At 47.9% G+C, this 19,697-nt stretch overlaps 7 protein-coding genes across 7 annotated transcripts; 3 read left to right on the forward strand and 4 right to left on the reverse strand.

Moving 5' to 3' along the window:
• Positions 1–191: 191 nt before the first annotated feature.
• PGRI_015390 (uncharacterized protein) lies at positions 192–1,088 on the forward strand (the record flags this gene model as incomplete). The annotated part of the gene is made up of 3 exons (XM_040789252.1): positions 192–345; positions 414–860; positions 925–1,088. The coding sequence occupies 3 exons, from the start codon at positions 192–194 to the stop codon at positions 1,086–1,088; spliced, it is 765 nt and encodes a 254-aa protein (XP_040646205.1).
• Positions 1,089–2,124: 1,036 nt separating this feature from the next.
• On the forward strand, positions 2,125–3,680 carry PGRI_015400 (uncharacterized protein; the record flags this gene model as incomplete). Its single annotated transcript, XM_040789253.1, has 5 exons — positions 2,125–2,243; positions 2,290–2,470; positions 2,522–2,756; positions 2,877–3,311; positions 3,355–3,680. 5 exons carry the CDS (start codon positions 2,125–2,127, stop codon positions 3,678–3,680), a joined length of 1,296 nt encoding a protein of 431 aa, XP_040646206.1.
• A 490-nt stretch (positions 3,681–4,170) lies between these two features.
• On the reverse strand, positions 4,171–7,806 carry PGRI_015410 (Zinc finger, RING-type; the record flags this gene model as incomplete). Its single annotated transcript, XM_040789254.1, has 1 exon — positions 4,171–7,806. One exon carries the CDS (start codon positions 7,804–7,806, stop codon positions 4,171–4,173), a length of 3,636 nt encoding a protein of 1,211 aa, XP_040646207.1.
• An 852-nt stretch (positions 7,807–8,658) lies between these two features.
• PGRI_015420 (uncharacterized protein) lies at positions 8,659–9,564 on the forward strand (the record flags this gene model as incomplete). Its single annotated transcript, XM_040789255.1, has 1 exon — positions 8,659–9,564. One exon carries the CDS (start codon positions 8,659–8,661, stop codon positions 9,562–9,564), a length of 906 nt encoding a protein of 301 aa, XP_040646208.1.
• Positions 9,565–9,876: 312 nt separating this feature from the next.
• On the reverse strand, positions 9,877–11,994 carry PGRI_015430 (putative CorA family metal ion transporter; the record flags this gene model as incomplete). Its single annotated transcript, XM_040789256.1, has 5 exons — positions 9,877–9,970; positions 10,023–10,076; positions 10,128–10,180; positions 10,228–10,301; positions 10,353–11,994. 5 exons carry the CDS (start codon positions 11,992–11,994, stop codon positions 9,877–9,879), a joined length of 1,917 nt encoding a protein of 638 aa, XP_040646209.1.
• A 783-nt stretch (positions 11,995–12,777) lies between these two features.
• On the reverse strand, positions 12,778–14,481 carry PGRI_015440 (Major facilitator superfamily domain, general substrate transporter; the record flags this gene model as incomplete). Its single annotated transcript, XM_040789257.1, has 7 exons — positions 12,778–12,935; positions 12,992–13,058; positions 13,110–13,656; positions 13,706–13,898; positions 13,963–14,224; positions 14,274–14,370; positions 14,435–14,481. The coding sequence occupies 7 exons, from the start codon at positions 14,479–14,481 to the stop codon at positions 12,778–12,780; spliced, it is 1,371 nt and encodes a 456-aa protein (XP_040646210.1).
• A 1,728-nt stretch (positions 14,482–16,209) lies between these two features.
• On the reverse strand, positions 16,210–19,227 carry PGRI_015450 (DNA-directed DNA polymerase gamma MIP1; the record flags this gene model as incomplete). Its single annotated transcript, XM_040789258.1, has 1 exon — positions 16,210–19,227. One exon carries the CDS (start codon positions 19,225–19,227, stop codon positions 16,210–16,212), a length of 3,018 nt encoding a protein of 1,005 aa, XP_040646211.1.
• Positions 19,228–19,697: the final 470 nt, after the last annotated feature.

A 19,697-nucleotide genomic window follows, 5' to 3' on the forward strand; every position in this document is an offset into this window, starting at 1 on the left:
TATTGACCACGACCTCAACCTTGGGTTCTTAAAGCTTGACCTGCCAGCTTATAAGAACCCAATCCACTCGCCACTTAGCAAAACAACACTTTAGTATTATCCTCTTTTATTATACCCCATCTACCATACTATCATCCTCTGTACCAGAAACAACTTCTATCCATACATATCAACCAAACTACAATACAACCATGGAGACTGTCAACAAATACGTCACCGCTGCTTCGACTGTTTTTTGGGGCGAGAACGACTCCCCTCAGTCCCAGCAGCATGGCGAAGAGCCCATGTCCGGTGTGCAAGGCAAAGGACGTGCCACAGATCCCTATGATGGTGGCAACCGTGATGGTAAGTAATGACTTGCGCATATAAGTTTCAAAATACATGTGTTCAATATATCTAACGCTCACCCGCAGAACAACCCGGCGCAATCAAATCAGATGTCAATACTGCACCTCTCGAGCCCGTCTTAGCCAACAAGCATTCAAAGCCCCGAGAAACCGAGGTCACTAGCATCACCACTCCCCACGCACCTACTTCTCTCACCGCTTGCACCAGCGTCACCCCCGCTCTACCTGTCACCGGTGACTCTACAGAACCCAGTGGAAGCACAGAAAGCAAGCCTATCTCCAGTGGCTCCACAGAAACTAGTGAAATCAAAGACAATACCATCTCCAAACAAGAACAGCGCAGTACCTCGCAGGCTGAATATGGCGAGAGCAGCGAAGCTCCCCGCCCAGCGCATCCTCAGGACGTAAGCAAAGAAGCGCTCCAAGGCCCGCAGGGTCCTGCGCCGAAATCTGCTGAGGACTTTGAGAATGAAGCTAAGAGGAAGAGGTCTGTGGTTAAGGATAATGAGAAGAGTATGTTTCCCCTTCCCTGCGCATCCTTGGTGGTATTAGTTTTGGTGCTGACTTTATGTAATAGGTTCTTCAGGTGAATCAAACAATAATGGGAAGAGCAACGAGTCGCCTTCTAGCAGCAACAAGTCTGAGCATTCTTCTCATAATAGCGAGAAGTCTGGCAAGCACGGTACTATCTCGAAGGTCAAGGAGAGTGTTATGAAGCACCTTCATCATTCAAGCAAGTAAAGGTATTGGGGTTGGATACGATCTGGAAACGGTTATGCTTGTCACAACGCCTCTGATATCTTGACTTAGGGCTACTTTTTGATATTCTATCATGTGTTTTATTTCTGATTTCAAGTGTATTAATATCCATTTGTGCTTCAATTATTCAAATTATTCAGACTATTCAGACTCTTGTAAATATTAGTATAAAAACGCAACAAAATTAATCAGATTTCTATGGCCATAAATAGCAATACGTATCACTCCCAGTATACCCAGAAAAGGAAACGATAAAAGCTTCACTTCCCTTTTCTCCGAATCTTCGGTGACAGAATCGGCTGCTTATACTTTTCAATGGTCTTTTCGATGGTCTTCTCAGATATCATTCTGTTTACATCAGCTTTACAGGTCGAAAAATGCTTAGTGAAATAACCTTTTATATGTACTGATTTTGCTATTTTTGGCACCGGAGGTGAACCATATTGATTATATAGGGTCAGTTTAGTACCTCTACGGTATGAAAGGAGTTCTTCTCTTCTTTCCTCATCCTATCTGCTCTTGTCCTCCCAGCACTTCTGCTTTGTCCTTTTGACACTCGTGGATTTCTTCCATAGACTTTGACTCAGCATCTCCTCCTTTCTATCGTTCTCTTGAAGTCTATCAATTATGGCTGATCTAGCTCCTGTTCTCCGGCCTTTGGGCTACCCTTTACACCCTTTGTCGCCCCGAAAGCGGCGTCGTTACCTTCGTGACTCCGAAGGCGAGTTGACTCTAGAGCAGTACAGGTCAGCGTCACCATTCCTCTACCACTACCACTACCGGTGAAGATGGAGACTGTTACAACCTGCCCCTGGACTGGCGAGTTACACACTAGGCCAAAAAGACCACTATATCTGAGCATTATGCTCATATATTCCAGGCTCCGATATATATAGTGCATGACGTGACAGAGACCGTGCCTGCCCTAGAACAGGAAATCAGCCCGCTTTACCCACAGATCCTAGCTATCGTTCGTCAGCACGGTCTGAATGTCACATTAATATTCCAATGTGGGAAGATGGGCAAACCGAATTATCCTCGCGGTGATGTCCCGGTGAACTTCTTCTCTGTCTATCTCACCCACTCCAACCCTAACATTCCTCCTCTCGATCCCATCAAAGACGAAATTGTGGGACTGTTTCCGCCAGTATAAGATTAATGCACATGTTCAAATCATAAGCAGCGACTACTGCCATCGCCCCTCCGTGTTCTTCACCCCCTCGACCCATCCTCTTGTGGTGGCATACGAACGAACCAAAGGCAATATTGTCAAGCTTCTCAACCAGAAAATCGGCAGCAAGTGGCGGTTGCTTTGCCCCTTTAATGTTGGTTCAATGAAGTCTAAGCCGCAGCCCATGATCGTGGTACTTGTCGAGCCATGGATACGCGCAAATTGGTTCTAACTGCGAAATCAGATTATATATCAGCTCTCACCTCACGTGGAAACGGATGACTTTGATATCGAATCTTTACTAGATGGCCTATCACTTTCGACTAGTGGCGGAGCAGACTTCGTGGACCGACTCACTCTAAATGCTATTCCTCGAATGGGCTACTTGATCGGCATTCGAGGAGATAAGAATGCAGGAACATTGGGCGGATTTGTTACATTGACCCACGATGGAATTGTTCGCCGAGGCTTCCTCACGGGTTACTATGCAGTCAGACCTTCAGAATCTAGGAATAATGGGCAGTTCCTAAAAATCCTCGATCATTTTAGGTCATCTCCCGCTCAGCCTCTAAAGCAGCTAATTGTAATTGAATGTCTAGCCTGCATAGACAGAGACGTTACGCTTGCTAACCTCGACTCCATCTTGAATAACATACGCGAGCAGCACTCTGAAGTTACTGCCAGAATGCAGGAACGTGAATTGATTGGAGAAACTCCGCACCCCCGATTCCTGGAATGGATGGCAAATTACGACTCCTATATGGAGAAAACTTTGCCTCAACGAGCAGCAATCGAGAGAATGCCACACGTCTTAGGAGGGGTGAAGTTCGTGTCGGGAAAGCAACTTCGTGGCGGACGAGTGCTAGATTGGGCTTTCGTTGAACTCTCCGAATATGCCGAGCAGCAATGTTTCAGGCCAAACCGCCTGTTCGCAATTACTCCTCACTTTTTACCAAGCTGGCTCATACCTCCCCAGCCTGTCATGTTCGCCCAGGAGCACAGTGTTCTGGGTGGATTCGGCTCACTTAGTGGAGGTGATTATTGCATGAAAAATGGCCGTACCACTGGTGTTACCAGGCATCTGCAACGGGCCAAAGGCATACTGCAAGTGGGAAACCAGCAGATACGACTCTAGTGGGAAGCCGGTGGACATGGCTACTGAGCCAACTGAGGAGTTTATCATTGTGACCCAGGAAGCTATGGACCATTCTAAGCGAGCCTTTTGTGGGGACGGAGATTCAGGCTCATTTGTTCTCAACAGGTTTGGGGATGTAACTGGGTTGCTCTGGGGAGGAGTGAGGTATCAAGACCTTGGTGTTGGGCTGGCCTCGAGCATGTCAGATGTCCTGGAGTCGATCAGAGAGGAGGTCGGAGGTCCTGTCTCTATAAAGCTTCCGCAATGAGCTTCTGTCCCTTAGCGTAGTAGCTAGAATACATTTTGACCTAGCTCACAGACGCTTTTTCATAGTTTACTTATAACGAACTCTATACAACCCTTCAAGTATAGGGTTCAAGTATATTAAGAATCGCTAGCCACTTATACGTCCTTCAGTGGTCTTTTCAGTGGTCTTTTCGGTAGTCTTTTTAGAGCTCTTCTTACAAGATATTTGCACTTCCTTCTTAGTTATCCAAGCAGGTAGTCAAAAACAGCGGAATATAGAGACCTAGTGTAACATTAACATTAGTGTTTAGACGTATAAAATGCGCATACTGAAAGGTTTACTATAGGATAGAGACTGTGGTATGCCCAGCGCAGTTTGACTTAGTGAGCAAGGCCCAAGCAATAAAATAGAACGTGAAAACCATTGCCAGAAGATATCATGCATTTTGACATTTACAAGCCGGAGCAGGGTATCCCAATTGTAACCAAAAATAACCAAAAAACCATCTAAATCACTCGAACAACATCTTCAACTCTTCTAGTCTCTCTTTCCCCTTATCCGAATCACCATCATCGCCACCAATCTTCAATCCCAGCGAGCCAGCAATGTTCATTTTACGCTCCTGCACGCGCAACATGCGACCTTCTATAGAATCCTTGACCACGAAACGTGTCACATTGACATCGCGTGTCTGGCCCATCCGATGAACGCGATCTATAGCCTGCGCTTCGATTGCGAAACTCCACCATGGATCCATCACGAAGACATTGCTTGCGGTTGTCAGGTTTAGGCCTACACCGCCGGCACGTAGGGAAATGAGCAGAACTGTAGGGGCTGGGGTTGAAGGCGAGGGAGGGCTAGTCTTTGCAGGCCCGCTTCTCCCTGGGGTATCATCTTCCATGTCGACGATGTCATCGTCGGTAAAGCTCTCCGCTTTTGTAAACTCAGCTAGAACGGCCGCACGGGCCTTCTGGGGCATTGAGCCATCTAGGCGGAGATATGAGATTCCGACTCGGGCGAGCTGTGGACCGATCAGGTCTAGGAAAGAGGTAAATTGGGAGAAGACAACGGATTTTGTATTTGCAGGGACGCGTCCGAGGTGATTAATAAGGGCCTGGATTTTGGCTGAAGTGTGGGCGGATGGAGAGAGGGGGTATATGCGACGGAGGGAGATTCGTGGGGCAGGCTGAGAGCTGGTTGGCGGAGTGCTGCTCACAGTGTCGTCTGTGAAAGAAATTGAATTCGAGGACACATGTCGTACTACTTCGAAGGTATTCTTTGGGTCTACCGGAGCACGGCAGTTGAAGCACCGTGCCTCGACGCCCTTGTTCATTTGGTGTTGCAAGAAGTCTTCGAGGCATTTCTTACATGCACTATGCCAGCAGGCAGTTACTGCTGGATCGATCATAGGCTCTTCACAACAGATAGGGCACTCGCCACTGGACTCGGTTTGGATCTGTCGGAGAGCATGGGCAGTGAACTTAACCATGGTCCCGGGGGTATCTTGGGACTCGGCATTCGCTTTTTCTGTCGTAAATTGGTTGATCAAATCTTGAAGATCCATATCGTCCTGAAACTCATTGAGCGCATTAGCTGCTACCGCCGCGCTCTCTTCTTCTGCAACGATGTCTTTGTTGCGTGTCATTATAGGGTGGCAGCAGGTCTGACGAAGTCGGAGAATTTGAGCAAAGATTGTGCTATAAGACTTCAACAGTGTGCCAGCTACGACATTGTCGTTGTAAGTTCGTTTTGCCCGGGTAAATATCAAGTCGTAGATTTCTCGTTCTTTTTCTGGTAGCTCCACTTCCTCAATAGTGATTGTCTTTTTAGGCAAAGGGACCAATGGCTCGCCCTCTGGAGTTTTCATCGATTTAGTCCGCCGAAGAACAAGAGGTTCCAGTACACTTTGCACGACGTTCAGTGCGCGCACATATTCTTTGGATTCAAAGGGCACAGTGATGAACGTCTTCCAGAAGGAGAAATTGCTCCATGGCTCAACCTTTAGGAAACGCACCAGACTGAAGAGATCCTCAAGCCGATTGACAATAGGCGTTCCAGTCAGTGCCCACCGATGGGCTGCTTTCAACTCGTAGCACGCTTTAGCAGACTTAGACCTGCGGTTCTTGATCACATGAGCCTCATCAAGGATTACTCGGAAGAATTCCACAGAGAATAGACCTCCACTTGTATTAGGTCCCAGAGCAGACTGGAGAGCATGCTGGCGGAATTCCGACAATACCACACCATAACTGGTGACAATCACCTGTGGGGCTGTTGCATACCTGGATTCGCAGCATAACTCTCTTAGGTTGACAGCCTTGTCCGACCCATAATAAACAAGAACCCTTAACGTCCCGGCTTTGAGTGCCTCGCTTTCCCATTGAGAGATTAACGATGTCGGTGCAACGACTAGAGTGGTATACGGCGCAGGCACCACTCCGGAAGAGCTCGGCATCCTAGTAAGATCGTTGACTGAGCTGAGGTCATTCGAAGCCTGTGCATCAGGCTCGACTCTGTGTGAATGTACCAGACTGAGCATCTCAATAGTTTTTCCCAGACCCATTTCATCGGCCAGGATCCCACCCCGGCAGTGTTGCTCTTGAGCAGGAAAGTCAACAGTGAGGTCTCCCGAATATGGATTGACGTAGAAATGGTCAATATTTTCAACCGGTGGTAAATCCTTGTCATCGACATCCTTTCTGGGCCAAGTGTACTCCTCCCAGAGTGGATGCATTGACTTCTCCCGGATTTGCTTCGAGTCTTTCTCTTTTGACAGCATCCAATGAAGAGCTTGCTGCTGGTACTTGCGCAGATCAAGTGTGAAGCTAGGTGGTGGATCTGCCGCTGGCATGTTGAAATCAAATGATTGAGCTTTTCGATATAGTGTATCAAGCTGATCTTCTTCCAGTTCTTCGCTGTCGTCCTCGCCTGATGAGTCGTTGGGATCCTTGTTTGATTTAGATTTGTCTTTCTCCTTTTTCGTGCTGTCATACTGCTCTGCAATTTCAGCGGCACGTAGAATGCCATTTCTTTTGTGCTTTTCTGTAGTTGGGTTGGTCGAGGTAGGATGAAGATTGATTTCGTCAAATAATTTTACTAGACCGACTTGGCGGAGGCGCAGGTTCTTCTCCTCGGTGCTTTCTTTCTCTTCAAACAGTCCAGTGGACCTGTTGTCATTAATGTTCAAAGCAGCGAGTGCCCCGCTTTGGAAGGCTTCCTTTCGCAAGTAGACTCGGAGTTGTAGATATATGGTATCGTTGACTCGCACCCTGTCAGGTACGAACACACAGACACCTTCGAACCGACAGATCTTCTGATCAATCAGTGGAGAAACCCATTCAGCGGTCTCATGTGGCAGCCTTCCGATTTCTTGCCCAGAAGCGTTCGTGAACCGAGTCAGAATATCACTTTTGTGGTTCACAAATGCTTTGCCTCCTCGGCCACGTTTCAGGGTTGGCTGTGACCTTGCGCGTTCAATGATGACGGGGTCTCCATGCTTGAGGAATCCGAAGCCACTTCTCGTTGCCCACCCACCTACACCAAATGCGCCAACATACCTGGCCGATGGTTGATGTCGCAGTACCGACTCACTTTCAACTGGCGTTCCACGGCTAGGCTGTACCTGAAGAGCGGAATTCCCGCTTCTGGCCTGCACACTGGCATTTATCCGCACAGGCTTCTTCCATGATCCATCAAAGTATATGTTCACAGCCCGCTCGATATTATTGGAAGCAGCTGATTGAATTGTTCTGATTGAATCGGCTGGTAGTTGCTCTCCCACTATACTGGTGAAAAGGTCCACATCGAAGCCATCTGGGATTGTGCTTGCTGTGTTGGTATTGATGGCCGCTTCCTCCTCGATTTGTTGGTCTACCCCATTCTGACGTGGAGAGGGAGTGAACGCAGGTTTCCCAAGAAGTGCGCTCGTGCTTGCTGACTTTCGAGGCTGTGTATGCTGCTGATCTGTTTCGTTTTCCAAGCTAGGAGAGCTGTCCGGGATACGGTCGAGTGACGGAATGTCGAGTGCGCCATCCGTGTGATATTCGTGTTCTGGGCAAGGCAGAGACGCGTCTTTATTGGGTAAAGGCGAGGATGCATCGGTGAAGAAACGCTGCCTCTTTGCTGGGCGTTCTACATCCTTGCTCATATTGACTGTACCGAGCTTGATGGGAAAAAGTTGGGGAGAACGGGAAGACGCGCCGAGAAACGCGAAGTCAGGTGGATCGGCAAATGTAAATTGGATTTTGACTGCCTTTTTCAAGACGTTCTGTTGAACATATTATAGGAGACGAAGAAGTAAGAAAATGTATTGAATAAACTAGAAACTGGATATTTTTGTTAAACAGCAAAATAAACTGGCAAACAAAGATCTCAGTCTGAACTAGCAAACAGCCTAGCAAACGACTGATATTCCAACATATTTGAATTCTAATCCAACTGTTTTCGAGCGTTTGTTTCCTAGATAATTAACTATATTTTACTATATTTTGCTATAATTTATTATAATTTTATAATTTCCTTAGTTTGCAGAAGAGGCTCCAGGGCTGTCTAGCCACCGCTGACAAAGACTGGCCAATGCCTTCGCCCGGATTACATCGTTTTCCCCAGAACCTCCAGGGCTGTCAAATTCATATTGAACATGTCTTTTCTCGGGATAGCCCGGCCATGCCAGGCAAGTAGGGCCTATCGTTTTCACCTACGAAGCTTCCAATCCCAAAAACGACACTTCAGCCGGACACAGTCCATTGCCGCACCTATCACCGCAGAAGAAGTCCAAGGCGCTCACAAATACTGCGTCGCTCTCCTCTCGTATGATAACACCGTCCCTGTGGTCTCTAATGCCAATTGAAGCTCCGGCAATGGAAATAAGTCCGAAAGCTAATCTATCCCTCCCACAATTAGAAAATATGACCGCCCCTCCTACACCCTGAGCACCTTCATCCCACGACATGCGCAATCCTTCTACATTGCGCTGCGCGCATTAAACGTTTCCCTCTCAATGATCCCCGACACAACCTCCTCCCCCACAATTGGATTGATGCGGCTCCAATTCTGGCGCGACTCTGTAACGAAGATTCTTGCCGGCACACCACCAAAAGAACCCGTCGCTATCTTGCTTGCGTCCGCCATCTCCGAACTCCACGAGCGCACGCAGGGCCGCGCGCGCATAAGCAAGGGCTGGCTGACCCGTATAATTAATGCGCGGGAGCAAACCCTAACAAACGACCCGTACCCAAATATCGCCGCGCTCGAGTCCTACGCGGAGAATACATACTCCACCCTCATGTATCTCACTCTGTCGGCATTGCCCATGGCTTCGGTAACTGCAGATCATGTTGCATCTCACATTGGAAAGGCAGTGGGAATTTCGGCCGTGTTGCGTGGACTGCCGTTTGTTGCGTTCCCTGCGCCGGCTGCTCAAGCACCTGCTGGCGGGGCTGCGGGTTCCGCGATGGGAGGTGGTGCGAAGCAGGGGGCCGTGATGTTGCCTCTGGATGTTATGGCAGAGACTGGTGTTAGGGAAGAGGATGTCCTCCGGTATGGAGCACAAGCTGAGGGTCTCCGGGATGCGGTTTTTACTGTTGCGACACGGGCAAGTGATCATTTGATTACGGCGCAGCAGATGTTGAGCAATCTCCAAGCTGGAGAGGATGTCGGTCATGAATTTGAGCATGAGGGCGAAGAGGGCCATGAATATGATTCCCCTGGTGCTCGGAGCAACGAGTCACCTCTCGATGAGGTCAACCGGGCATTTGGTGTTTTCCTGCCTGCGGTCAGTACTCGTCTGTGGTTGGATCGTCTTCAGAAGCAAGACTTCGATGTTTTCAGTCCGGAGTTGCTCCGGTCAGAATGGAGACTTCCATGGAAGGCTTACTCGGCCTATCGACGGAAGTCTCTAGATTGATGGGCTGTAGGCCGTGTATGATATGTCTAAAATATTTCAGGATTAAGACTGTCGGTGACTTCTTTGTACATTAGAATATAAAATTACTTGTCACGCAAAGTTGAACAATGGACTATGGCTGGCTACACTGGTCCCTGGAATCATTCTATCAACAAATAAGATTGAAATAGTGTTCAAGTGAAAGCTATTTATACAAGACCTGTTTAGGTCTGCGAGCAAGGAAATGTATACAAACAATAAAAAACTCCCGGACCAGTACGCAGCAACATTTTGGGGCAGCAATAATAACAGAAGCAGCAGGATGTTCGGGATTTATTTCTTTTTCCTCTGCCGTCTCTGCTTCCTTGAGCTAACAATCAAACGTCGTTGAGCAAGCATGACAGCGTATCGCTGGAGTTTGTCGCGCCTAAAGAAAAAGGTTAGTGTCGGTTGTTTTTGGCGGGAATATCAGAACTTACATCAGGAAGAAAATCGTAGCACAAACGAACGGCACTGCGATCTTCCAGAAATATCTACTCAAGTCAGCAATAGTCCGGAAAAAGGAAAAGGGTCGAAAGATATACCCTTCATTGTTTTCGATTGATGAGAAATGTGTGAAGTTCATTCCGAAATAACCCTAAAACTGTTAGTGGGATTTTCTTGATAGATTCAAGCCATACATACTGTCAAGAATGTCATAGGAAGATAAAGACAAGTTACAAGAGTAAGCTGCTTCATACTTTCGTTTTGGTAGGCACCTGCGTAGTATGTTAGTCTTGGTATCGCCATGACTTGCTAAAAAAACGTACCAATAGTATTGAAGATGAGGTCAATCATGTTATCAGCATTACGCCGCATCTGATCGTACCCTTCCACGATGGTGATGCAGTGATCTAGCGCATCGCCCAAATATGTATGGCACATAGAGCTGATCGTGACACTTGTGCCTCCAACACTCTTCAGGTTTGGCGTTACAATCCCGACATGTGGGCGGGGATCGACAGGTTCCGCAGGAGTCACACTTGGACTAAGGGTATTCCGCAAGACACCAAAGCCCGGTGTGCCGACGGGCTCAGACCGGTGATCACGGAGAGCATTAATCACAGCCACCATAGGCTGCATGGAGTTCCGCAGAACAGCAATCTCAGATGTCAATATGTATAAAGACTTTGACTGTTCAATGTCCGGATCAGTCAGGACCTCCAACTCGAGGTCTCCGATGGCGTCTTGATATGCCATCGTGACAGGAATCGCAAGATCAATCACGGCATCAAGAATGGCCTGCAAAAGCATGCTAGCATCGCATGACTGTCGAAGGATAGTCTCAGGCGAAGTGAGCCGTCTGACAATTGGCGCCTCGATATCATCTGCGCTTGTTTCAAAAAAAGACGTCACCGTATTATCAGCGTGTAGGAAGATCGAAACTTGCTCCAAAGTGACGCATAGTCCTTTGGCGGAAAGTGCTGCATGACGCTCCATGAACTCAATTCGATCTTCATTTGGACCGCCGCGATATCGCTGGAGACTCCTAGCAGTTGTTTCTGTGGCGGTCCCAACATTTCCAAAATGGGAGTTCTGGTTTGACGCTTGTCCAAGGCCAGGACGTACGCTCGACCCATACGTTGCCTTATCCTTGCGCTCCTGACGGCCGGTGGATCTGATTCGGAAAATGTCCTTCAATGCCGCCATAATAACATTCCACTTTGTGGGTCTCTTCAATGAAATCGAGCTCTTGTCACTGACCACCGAGCTTTTCCGGTCCCTTGACTTCCATCGACTCGCCGGAGTTTCCTCCTCATCTTCCGAATCAGAAGAGTCCTCTTCTTGTATCTTCATCAACTTTTGCAATGTCAGTACGACGAAGGCATGGTCCGAGTACCAATCCGCTTTCGTCCGATTAGTGGTATGGACAACATCCTCAATTGCAAGCCGATGCAATCTCTTATGATTTCCGAGGATCTGAATCACATCCCAGCTCAATCCATTGACATTGATCCACCGACATTGCACCCAGGGCTCTTTCTCCCGCTCCAAAAATTGCTCCAATGTGTCATTGTCTAGCTCATACTGTTGCATGTCATGTTCTGAGAAATCCACCACCGTGATCTGGCAGCGTCGGTGTAGGTCCGCAGGTATGTTGGACGCCCATTCTGAGGTGTATGGTGGTAGCGGCTTGGTTGGATCAATGCCAGGTTCTGTTCCTGGCTGCCAATTGGGGTCTTGTGCGAAACCTTCGGGATGATATGAGCGGGCAGTATTGCGTCTAGCTCGGCGTTTTGTCGTCTCGGTAGAGTTCACTCGTGCTGCTGAGGTGAACGCGGGAAACGAAGACCCCTCTCTTTCTTTTCCTGTTGGAGAGACTTGAGAGCCGACTGACGGGCGACCGGCCTCAACGTCGACCTCTGATCGTGTCGCACCGGGCTGCGCATAATCAAGCGAGTGTACGCTCATCTTCACGGTTCATATAGATGCGCACATCCAATCGCATCGGTAGAATGATGAGTTTTCATCGGCTCCGAACTTCAATGCGCTGCGCCTCAATTTTAACCCCGGGTCGAGGGAATATTTCGACCAATGACTGGTGAAGATATAGCCAGTATATTTGAATAATCGATGCACCACTCATCGAGAGACAGTCTCAGGGGAGAACATGTCGGACTTGCGTGGGGGATATGACGTCGTCAAAAGGCGTTTTCTGCCGCGCAGAGATAATTGAGACGAAACCCGTCTCAGAGGGAAAGACTGTAACACCAAACAATAACTAGAAAAACTGAAAACACACGAGAAATATGAAAATGAAGAAAAAAGAGAAAAGAAGAAACAAGGGGAAAAAAAAAAAAAAAAAACAGGAGGGACAGGGGTTCCCCAACAGGGGGTGGAGTACCCAGTAGTTTATCTTATTTAAGGGAGAGACACGGGTAACAGAGTACAGCCAAGTACTTTACTTCATTTACTTCATACACACATGTAGGATATTTAGTACTCAATTCATTGATTCATACAAACACATATACACACGGTGTTCATTCCATCTCACCATATAGTAGCGCCCCAATGCTTCCAATCACTCCAGATATAACACAATAGTCAAACAAGATGGTGGAGCAATAATTACAGCAGAGGATAGACCTGTGACATCGACGCTGAAAATGACAGCATTTGCCAGAAATGGCTGCTTTTCCACTAACTTTGGCCAGCGACCGTTTTACCGCCCTCTATTCTGCACTTCCGAGGTTAACCAGCGCTGTTAGTCATCGTCCTCGTCCAGGGCTGTTGGTGACGTTTGACTTCAACGTTTCTCCCTCCGTTTCCACTGGCAACCAAAACGTTGCCGAAAATGGCTCCCCTCTGTACCTGATCAATGACAGTGGTCGGGCTTGGCACAAAATTGGCTGTGTTTCTCACAGCGTCAAAACTCAGCTATCAAGTCCGCCTCACGGAGACCCACGGGTTGATGATACAGTGTCTTCTTCAAGTTCGTGGTCAACCTGTTTGCTAGCCGAGTGTTTGTCGAGCTAAGAAAGCTCTGTCAGCAGAGTACACCGTGAGAAGAGGATATCTCATACCTTATAGACGAGCCAAACATAGGCAAACATAACAACACAACAGACAATTAGTACTATGGAGCCCTTTTTCCAATACGGAGTATCAGCGGCAGAGTAAAATAAAATACCCCAAAAGGTCCACAGCACCATGGAGCCAATGTTCATTGCGAAAAGGGTTACACTGCGCACAGCATCATCCCCACTCCGCTGCAAGATGACATTTGCCCAGCCAAAAATAAGTGGGTTGACCATATATGCGGTGCCAGAGAGATAAAAAGCAAAGAAGGTACCCGCGAAAGACAAGTTCGGTACGAGAAGCATGCTACCAACGACAATTGATAGAACGCAGGCCAAGACCGCCATTGGGACTCGCTGCCCAGTAACGTCCATATGCCAAGCTGCGGCCATATTAGCCACGATTCCTACAGCTTGAACCCCGAGAGGATAGGTATTGATATTGGTTTGGGTGAAATGGTTCTTGTAATACTTCAGCCAGAGCAGGAAGTTATTCTGGAAGGGAAAGGCCTCGATGGTTGCACAGACGGGTGACCAGAAGAACAATATCCAACTTCATTGATAAGTCAGCATGAATTAATTCCAAAAACGGCATGACTTACAAGGTTTTGGTTAAAATGACGCGCTTAAACAGTGACAACGGCATGATGTTATGACCGTCCTTCTTGATACGAGGGACTCTTGTGATAGCAAGCCGCTTCTCATCTGCAGTGAGATATTTTGCCTTGGTAGTTTCGGGAATGTCGGGAAAGTAGAGAAACCCAAATATAGCAATCGGCAAGGTGATGATACCATCTGCGGTCCTCCGTCAGCGGATTATCCTCCCATATCCAAAATCAGATAACCAGATAGACCCTACCGATGAGGAAAACCCATTGCCAGCCTTCGACGTTGGCCATGCCAGCCATACTTTTATGAATGGCAGCCATCATGATGCCAGCAAACATTGTACCAACCTGACCAGATGCCGTGAAGAGTGCAGTGCGCTTTGCAATCTCGTCAGATTTATACCACGCTCCAATGATGTACATTGTCCCTGGGTAGGTGCTGCCCTCAGTTAGTCCTAAGAAAAATCTGATAACGCAGAGCTGCGTTACGGTCTTCACTGCTGCACTGGCCATCTATAATATGCTGTTAGAAACGGCCACCGAAGGTGATCATCAAGCTTACTGTTAAGCCAGCCCAAATGACAACCATCAAGGGGAACCAAATGCGTGGCGGCACTCGTTGAATAATAATCCCGTGCGGCAGCTGCCCAACAGCCATTCTACAAACACAAAGTCAGAGTTAGTAATAGAACTTGGATCATTAGGAGTCGCAATTAACCATACCCCGCAACAGTGACGGAGAGAACGGTGTTGTAGTCATGACCACTCATATTGAGAGACTCCCGAAGCCCGGCAACCTGCATGGGGAATTTTTCATTAGCTACCCACGACTCACGCAGTGTTGGCGTTCTTCAAACCCCGCATCATGAAGGAAATAAAGGTGAGTGCTCACATAGGCGTTAGCGAAAGCCGCGCGATCTGTGAAACCGGCAAAATCGTGAGCTAACCAGAACTCTGACGGTATTCGAACGATTATACCCACCGAGAAAATTAAAAAAGTAACTTAAGCAGCAGTAGGTCTATAGGCGCAATTAGGAGTTTGCTCCACACGCCAGTATCAAAACTTAGATGATGTTTATACTCACGAGAATGTAGAAGTCTATGGATCAAATATTAATCTTGAGTCTCTTTTCAACGGCTTGTAAGCGGGCCAGCAGAGTCATACCCAGTTTTTGAACTAGCCGTTGCTCCTCTTTTGTCTCCGCAGTAGCGCCTAAGAAAAACCCTTAAAACAGAAGAATAAAGTTAGTTCAATTCCATAAATGGATAGTCAATTAATGACATGACGCACTCCTGACTCGGTCCCCGAGTGAAATCTTCTGACCCTGCATCATTGATGAAAATGACGGGAATCGAGGAGTGAGGGAAGTATGTTGAGCGCCCTGTCGGCGAGGAACAGAGGGTAAAGGTCTGAATATATGAGAGCACCAAACAGCGAGAACATAGATGAGATCATCAAATATGCGCCCTATGGTTTATTATATGGGATAGTCGTAAGAACTATGTCGGAAGAGCGAAAATGGTAGACTATGTGGGAGGTCATGTGACATGTACACAGAGCTTGGACCTTGTAACCTTATTTTGAACCTTAATTTGAACCTTAGTGGATCCATGGACCTGGCCAGTGATTGATAAGGACCTTGGAAGTTGAACCCTCCAGGGCTCACCCCACAGCCCACGTTTGGCCCATGATCATGATGCCCCTCCCTTCCCCCCATTTACCTGCCCAAATACCCCATTATATGTAAATTTGTTCAATATTGTAAACTGATGATGTGCGCTCTCGCACCCTGAAGTTTTGAGGAAGCTCAGGGGAAAAAAAAAGCAAACACGAGGCGGGTACGCATCATGTGTATTGCCAAGTACTCGCACTAATGAGACCCAAGCTTGGCGCAAATTTTCCCCGAAAAACTCTGCACGTAAATTATCTGATCCGCCGTAGAGTAAAGCTTCACCCTTTTTACTACATTTGTAACGCCTTTCAACTGTAGTCTTGACTGCCTTTTTGACTATATGTCTTTAACCGGGTTAATCTTAGTAAATCAGCCCAAAACAGGTAACGTTATCTATTGGAAGCATCGAGATAACGAAATAGAGGCATAAAACGAAGGCATTAATATGGGGAACTAATATGGGCCAAGTACTATGTGGCTGAGATGGTTCCGGGGCTGTGTTTTTTTACTATGGCGATACCACAATAGATGACACTCACTTGCTACGGTAGCGACAGTCAGCTCACAAAAAGTGAGACATTAAGGACCCTCATTGGAGGGCGAATATCGCCATGTTTCTACTGAGTTTCCACTGGGCTTCCTATAAGAGCCTCTAGTCTAATACTGTCACAGAGTATACATATATGCATTCGATGTCACATTAAGATGCTATTAGCTTCGCGCGTGAAACATGGTTATATACAGTAATTCATAGGTCCGCCGTTTACAGTAAAAATGGGTGGAGATAATACAAAGAGAATGAAAGAGAAAAGAAGGTAGACAGCATTATGCTCGGGCTATTGCCCGTGGTTTCCAGGAAGGACGGTGGAATCCCAGTTGAGGCTGCTTGTTCCCATGGGAACTAGGCCTAGGGGGGCTGTGGAAGTCGGGGTAGAGACCCGACTCCATGTCCATCAGAACTGCTCGCTGGGGCTTCGCTGAGGTCCAATTGGTAGATTTGCCTTTCGGTTTGGTAGAGGAGGTAAGAGGGTTAGAAGCGCTGGCGCTAGTAGCTGCCCGCGTCTTCTCCTTGATGATGTCGCGGAGCTCTTTGTCATCCTTCGTGATCTGAGCTTTGATGAAATCGATGTCGTTGGAAGCTTGGAAGGCGGACATGACCGACTCCCGTGGGGTGTATGGGTATTTTTCGGGTTCTGGAGGCGACTGTGGTGTGATGGAAGGGTCCAAGAAAGCTTCCTGATCCTTGCCTAGGAGCTGTTCAATATCCAGCGTTTCACCATGTGGAATTTTGTGTGGGTGCGAAGGAGTCACACAGTCCATGTCAACTTCTTTACGAAGCACATGGTCAATGTCGACAGCTGAGAAGTAGGCACAGGACTGGGGAAGATCGTCAATCCCCACTTGCTGCGAAAACAAGGCACGAGTCCAAACATTGGCAACCTGCAAAGCCATTGCAGCGCGGTACCTATCCTCATCTTTGACAAGGTAGCGAATTTCATCGTGAACAGTGATCGCCAAGCGCGCTTGAATGTTGAATTGCCGGATGAGATAATCCATGCCAACGATCAAGAGGTGAAGATAGTCAACACCCGACGACTGAATGGCCCAATTGATTCGAGATGTCATGAAGCTACCTTTGTTGATGAAACGTCGCATGAGTGCCTCGGTGATCCCAGCGCCCAGAGCAGGAGTTCTAGGTCGTTCCTGATCTGCGAACTCTTCGAGCTTGTTGAACACAAAGGATTCAGTGCCACCTCGCCAGAAGGGCGTTTCACTCAAAAGGCGCCGTGAAGTGCGTGTTCCCTTGGTCTCTTTGTATAGGTTCTTAGCAGTGTCTTGGGTCTGTTTTTCAGTCAAAGATGGGTTGAACTGGCGAAGTAGAGTAGCAGCGAACTTGACGCCTGCCCCGTAGATTCGGCCATAGTTGAAGACCTTGGCATCGTTACGTGAGATTCCCAGGATTGACGCACTTCGTGAGTGCAGGTCCGTGCCTTCGGCTTTGGACCCTTCTAAGCACATGAAGCCAATTGCGTTTCCTCCATGAATCTGGAATGAGGCATCGCCGACAAGACTGGCAATCCATAATTCTTGCGAGTCAACATCAGCTCCAACGAACGAGTAGCCTGGTGGTGCTTTGATCATAGCTTTTAGCTCTGACCCAACACGATTGGCCTTCGCGTTACTTGCAGTCAGCCAGGTATTCTCCACGGCACGTCGAGTGATGGTTCCCATGGGGATAACTTGAGGTAGAATGAATCCGATACGATTATTGCTTGCTTCACTTTTCCCTCGGGCCTTTTGCACCTGATCTTCGTAGACCACGATTTGACCTTTGATTCGATCTCGAGCGCTGATCCAGTAGGAGCATGACGCGTTCATATCCAGTGCCTGTTTAGCAAGTTCATACTGAGATGACAGTATCCCGCGCTCGAAATACTGCATATACCCTTTGCCAAGCGGATTGGTACATCTGGCCTGTGGGCCGTCTTTGTGAGGAATTTTGAAGTATGTGGCTTTTTTATCATCTCGCAACACGGTATTCTTCTCCTCGGCCATATCGCAGACTATGACTGGCTGATTCTCGTACTGTTTGATTTGATCACGGGGAACACGGAAAGTCCATCCGTGCAGGTCCGACCACACAAGAGGGTAGTTGTCCCATGAGAGTTTGAGCAAAACAGGTGCAATGCGAGTTCGCACCGTCAGGTTAATCTCTGCGGCGTTTGAGGAAAAAAGATCCTTGTACCACTTCGGCATTCCTGGTTTCTTTTGCCTGGCTGCCGGTCGAGGAGGATCACCCTTCTTCTTTCCTTTTACCATTTTGATCTCTTGGCCGGACCAGTCCAGCTGTTGTAGCCAAGGGTCATTAGTGTAAATGTCAGGTTGGTCTTTGCACTTCAGTGCCTCGTCGCATAGTGCAAGCAATTTACTTTGGACATCATCAAGTCGTTTATGATATGTTTCTTCTGCTCTAGCAAGATACTCTCCCCACGTTTCGTTGACTGGCAAGATGACAGAGGACAAGTGCCGAAGAGCGCCGAAACTGACAGGATGCGGGCAAGTCTCGAGAAAGTTGGGGAAAACTTTCCGGTAGACACGGTGGGTGATGGCAACATCGGCGGCGCAATAGTCAAGAAGTTCCTCCAGTCGGCCCACGATAGAATCACGGTCAAGTTCACCAAAAAGATCTCTTTGCGCCTTATCGATGGTGACATCACAATGGAATTTGGCAACATCACGTAGGGAGTTCACTGAGCTTCGCCCAACCCAAAGCTCTTCCTCTTCTTCCCTTAACATGTTGTTTTCGAGAAGTGCGGCAAGTTCCACGGAATCGTGCTCATTCGAGATTTTGTCTCTCAAGTCCTGATTCTTTTTGTGACGCATCCATGTTGGTCTTTGCTGTGAGCACATGCCGTTTACCGCCACGTGAAGTGACATTGTATCAATAAAGAAGTTTTGAGACTGCTTCATATCGTATTCCTCAAGGATTCGGGCTCGATCGTAACCAATATTGTGGCCAACCACGATGCGGGGTTGAGTGGGATCTCCTAAGGGTACCAGTTGTATTTCATCTTTCGACTCGCCGAGCAGCCACGGTGATAGCCACGCATACCATGCCGTCGGGCTTACCGCGCAAGCCATAACTGCAAATGAATTATTTTTGTACATGACTTCGGTGTCGAACGTCAACATTGACTCATTGGGGGCATCGACAGGCTCAGAAGTGCCATCAGCATGATATTTCGTCCATCCACTGCGCTTGACCCATTTGCGTGGTTTAGCCGGACAGTTCAGTGCCGCGTATGATTTGGCGTATGTCAGGTAGGGTTCGGAAGAATCCATTCCAAGTTTGTAGAAATGCTCGTCCAATGTTTGACCCTTGAGAGCAGGAAGATCGAATGCGACAGGACCGGCGCCATTTTGAGATTTGCCCAGGAGCTCATGTCTAGCCAAATGATCCTTCGAAAGTGCGACTAGTTCTGGGTCCGGGATGCGACCTTTATTTGGGAAGACTTGAGCATGGACATGGTCGCTTAGCTGCTGGACCCCGATATCATTGAATCTAGCTGAGGAAGGGACTAGGCGACATCAGTAATTGCAATTTGATTTTCGTATCGGAAGACAGGGTACCCACGAGAAAGAGATCGTGTTGTAGTAGTGTTGTCGGCGGATGTAGAGGAAAGTCTCGTGTGGCTTCTGTGTAATTGGTGACTTCTATGTGATTGGCGCCATAATGGCAGCTTAACCAAGAGTGGCGAGCTCAGTCGCGAGAAACAGTTCACGGCACCCCTAGAACAAGGAATGCAGGAGGA

The sequence above is a fragment of the Penicillium griseofulvum genome, assembly GCF_001561935.1.
Source record: "Penicillium griseofulvum strain PG3 chromosome Unknown contig_80, whole genome shotgun sequence".
Lineage (NCBI taxonomy): Eukaryota > Fungi > Ascomycota > Eurotiomycetes > Eurotiales > Aspergillaceae > Penicillium > Penicillium griseofulvum.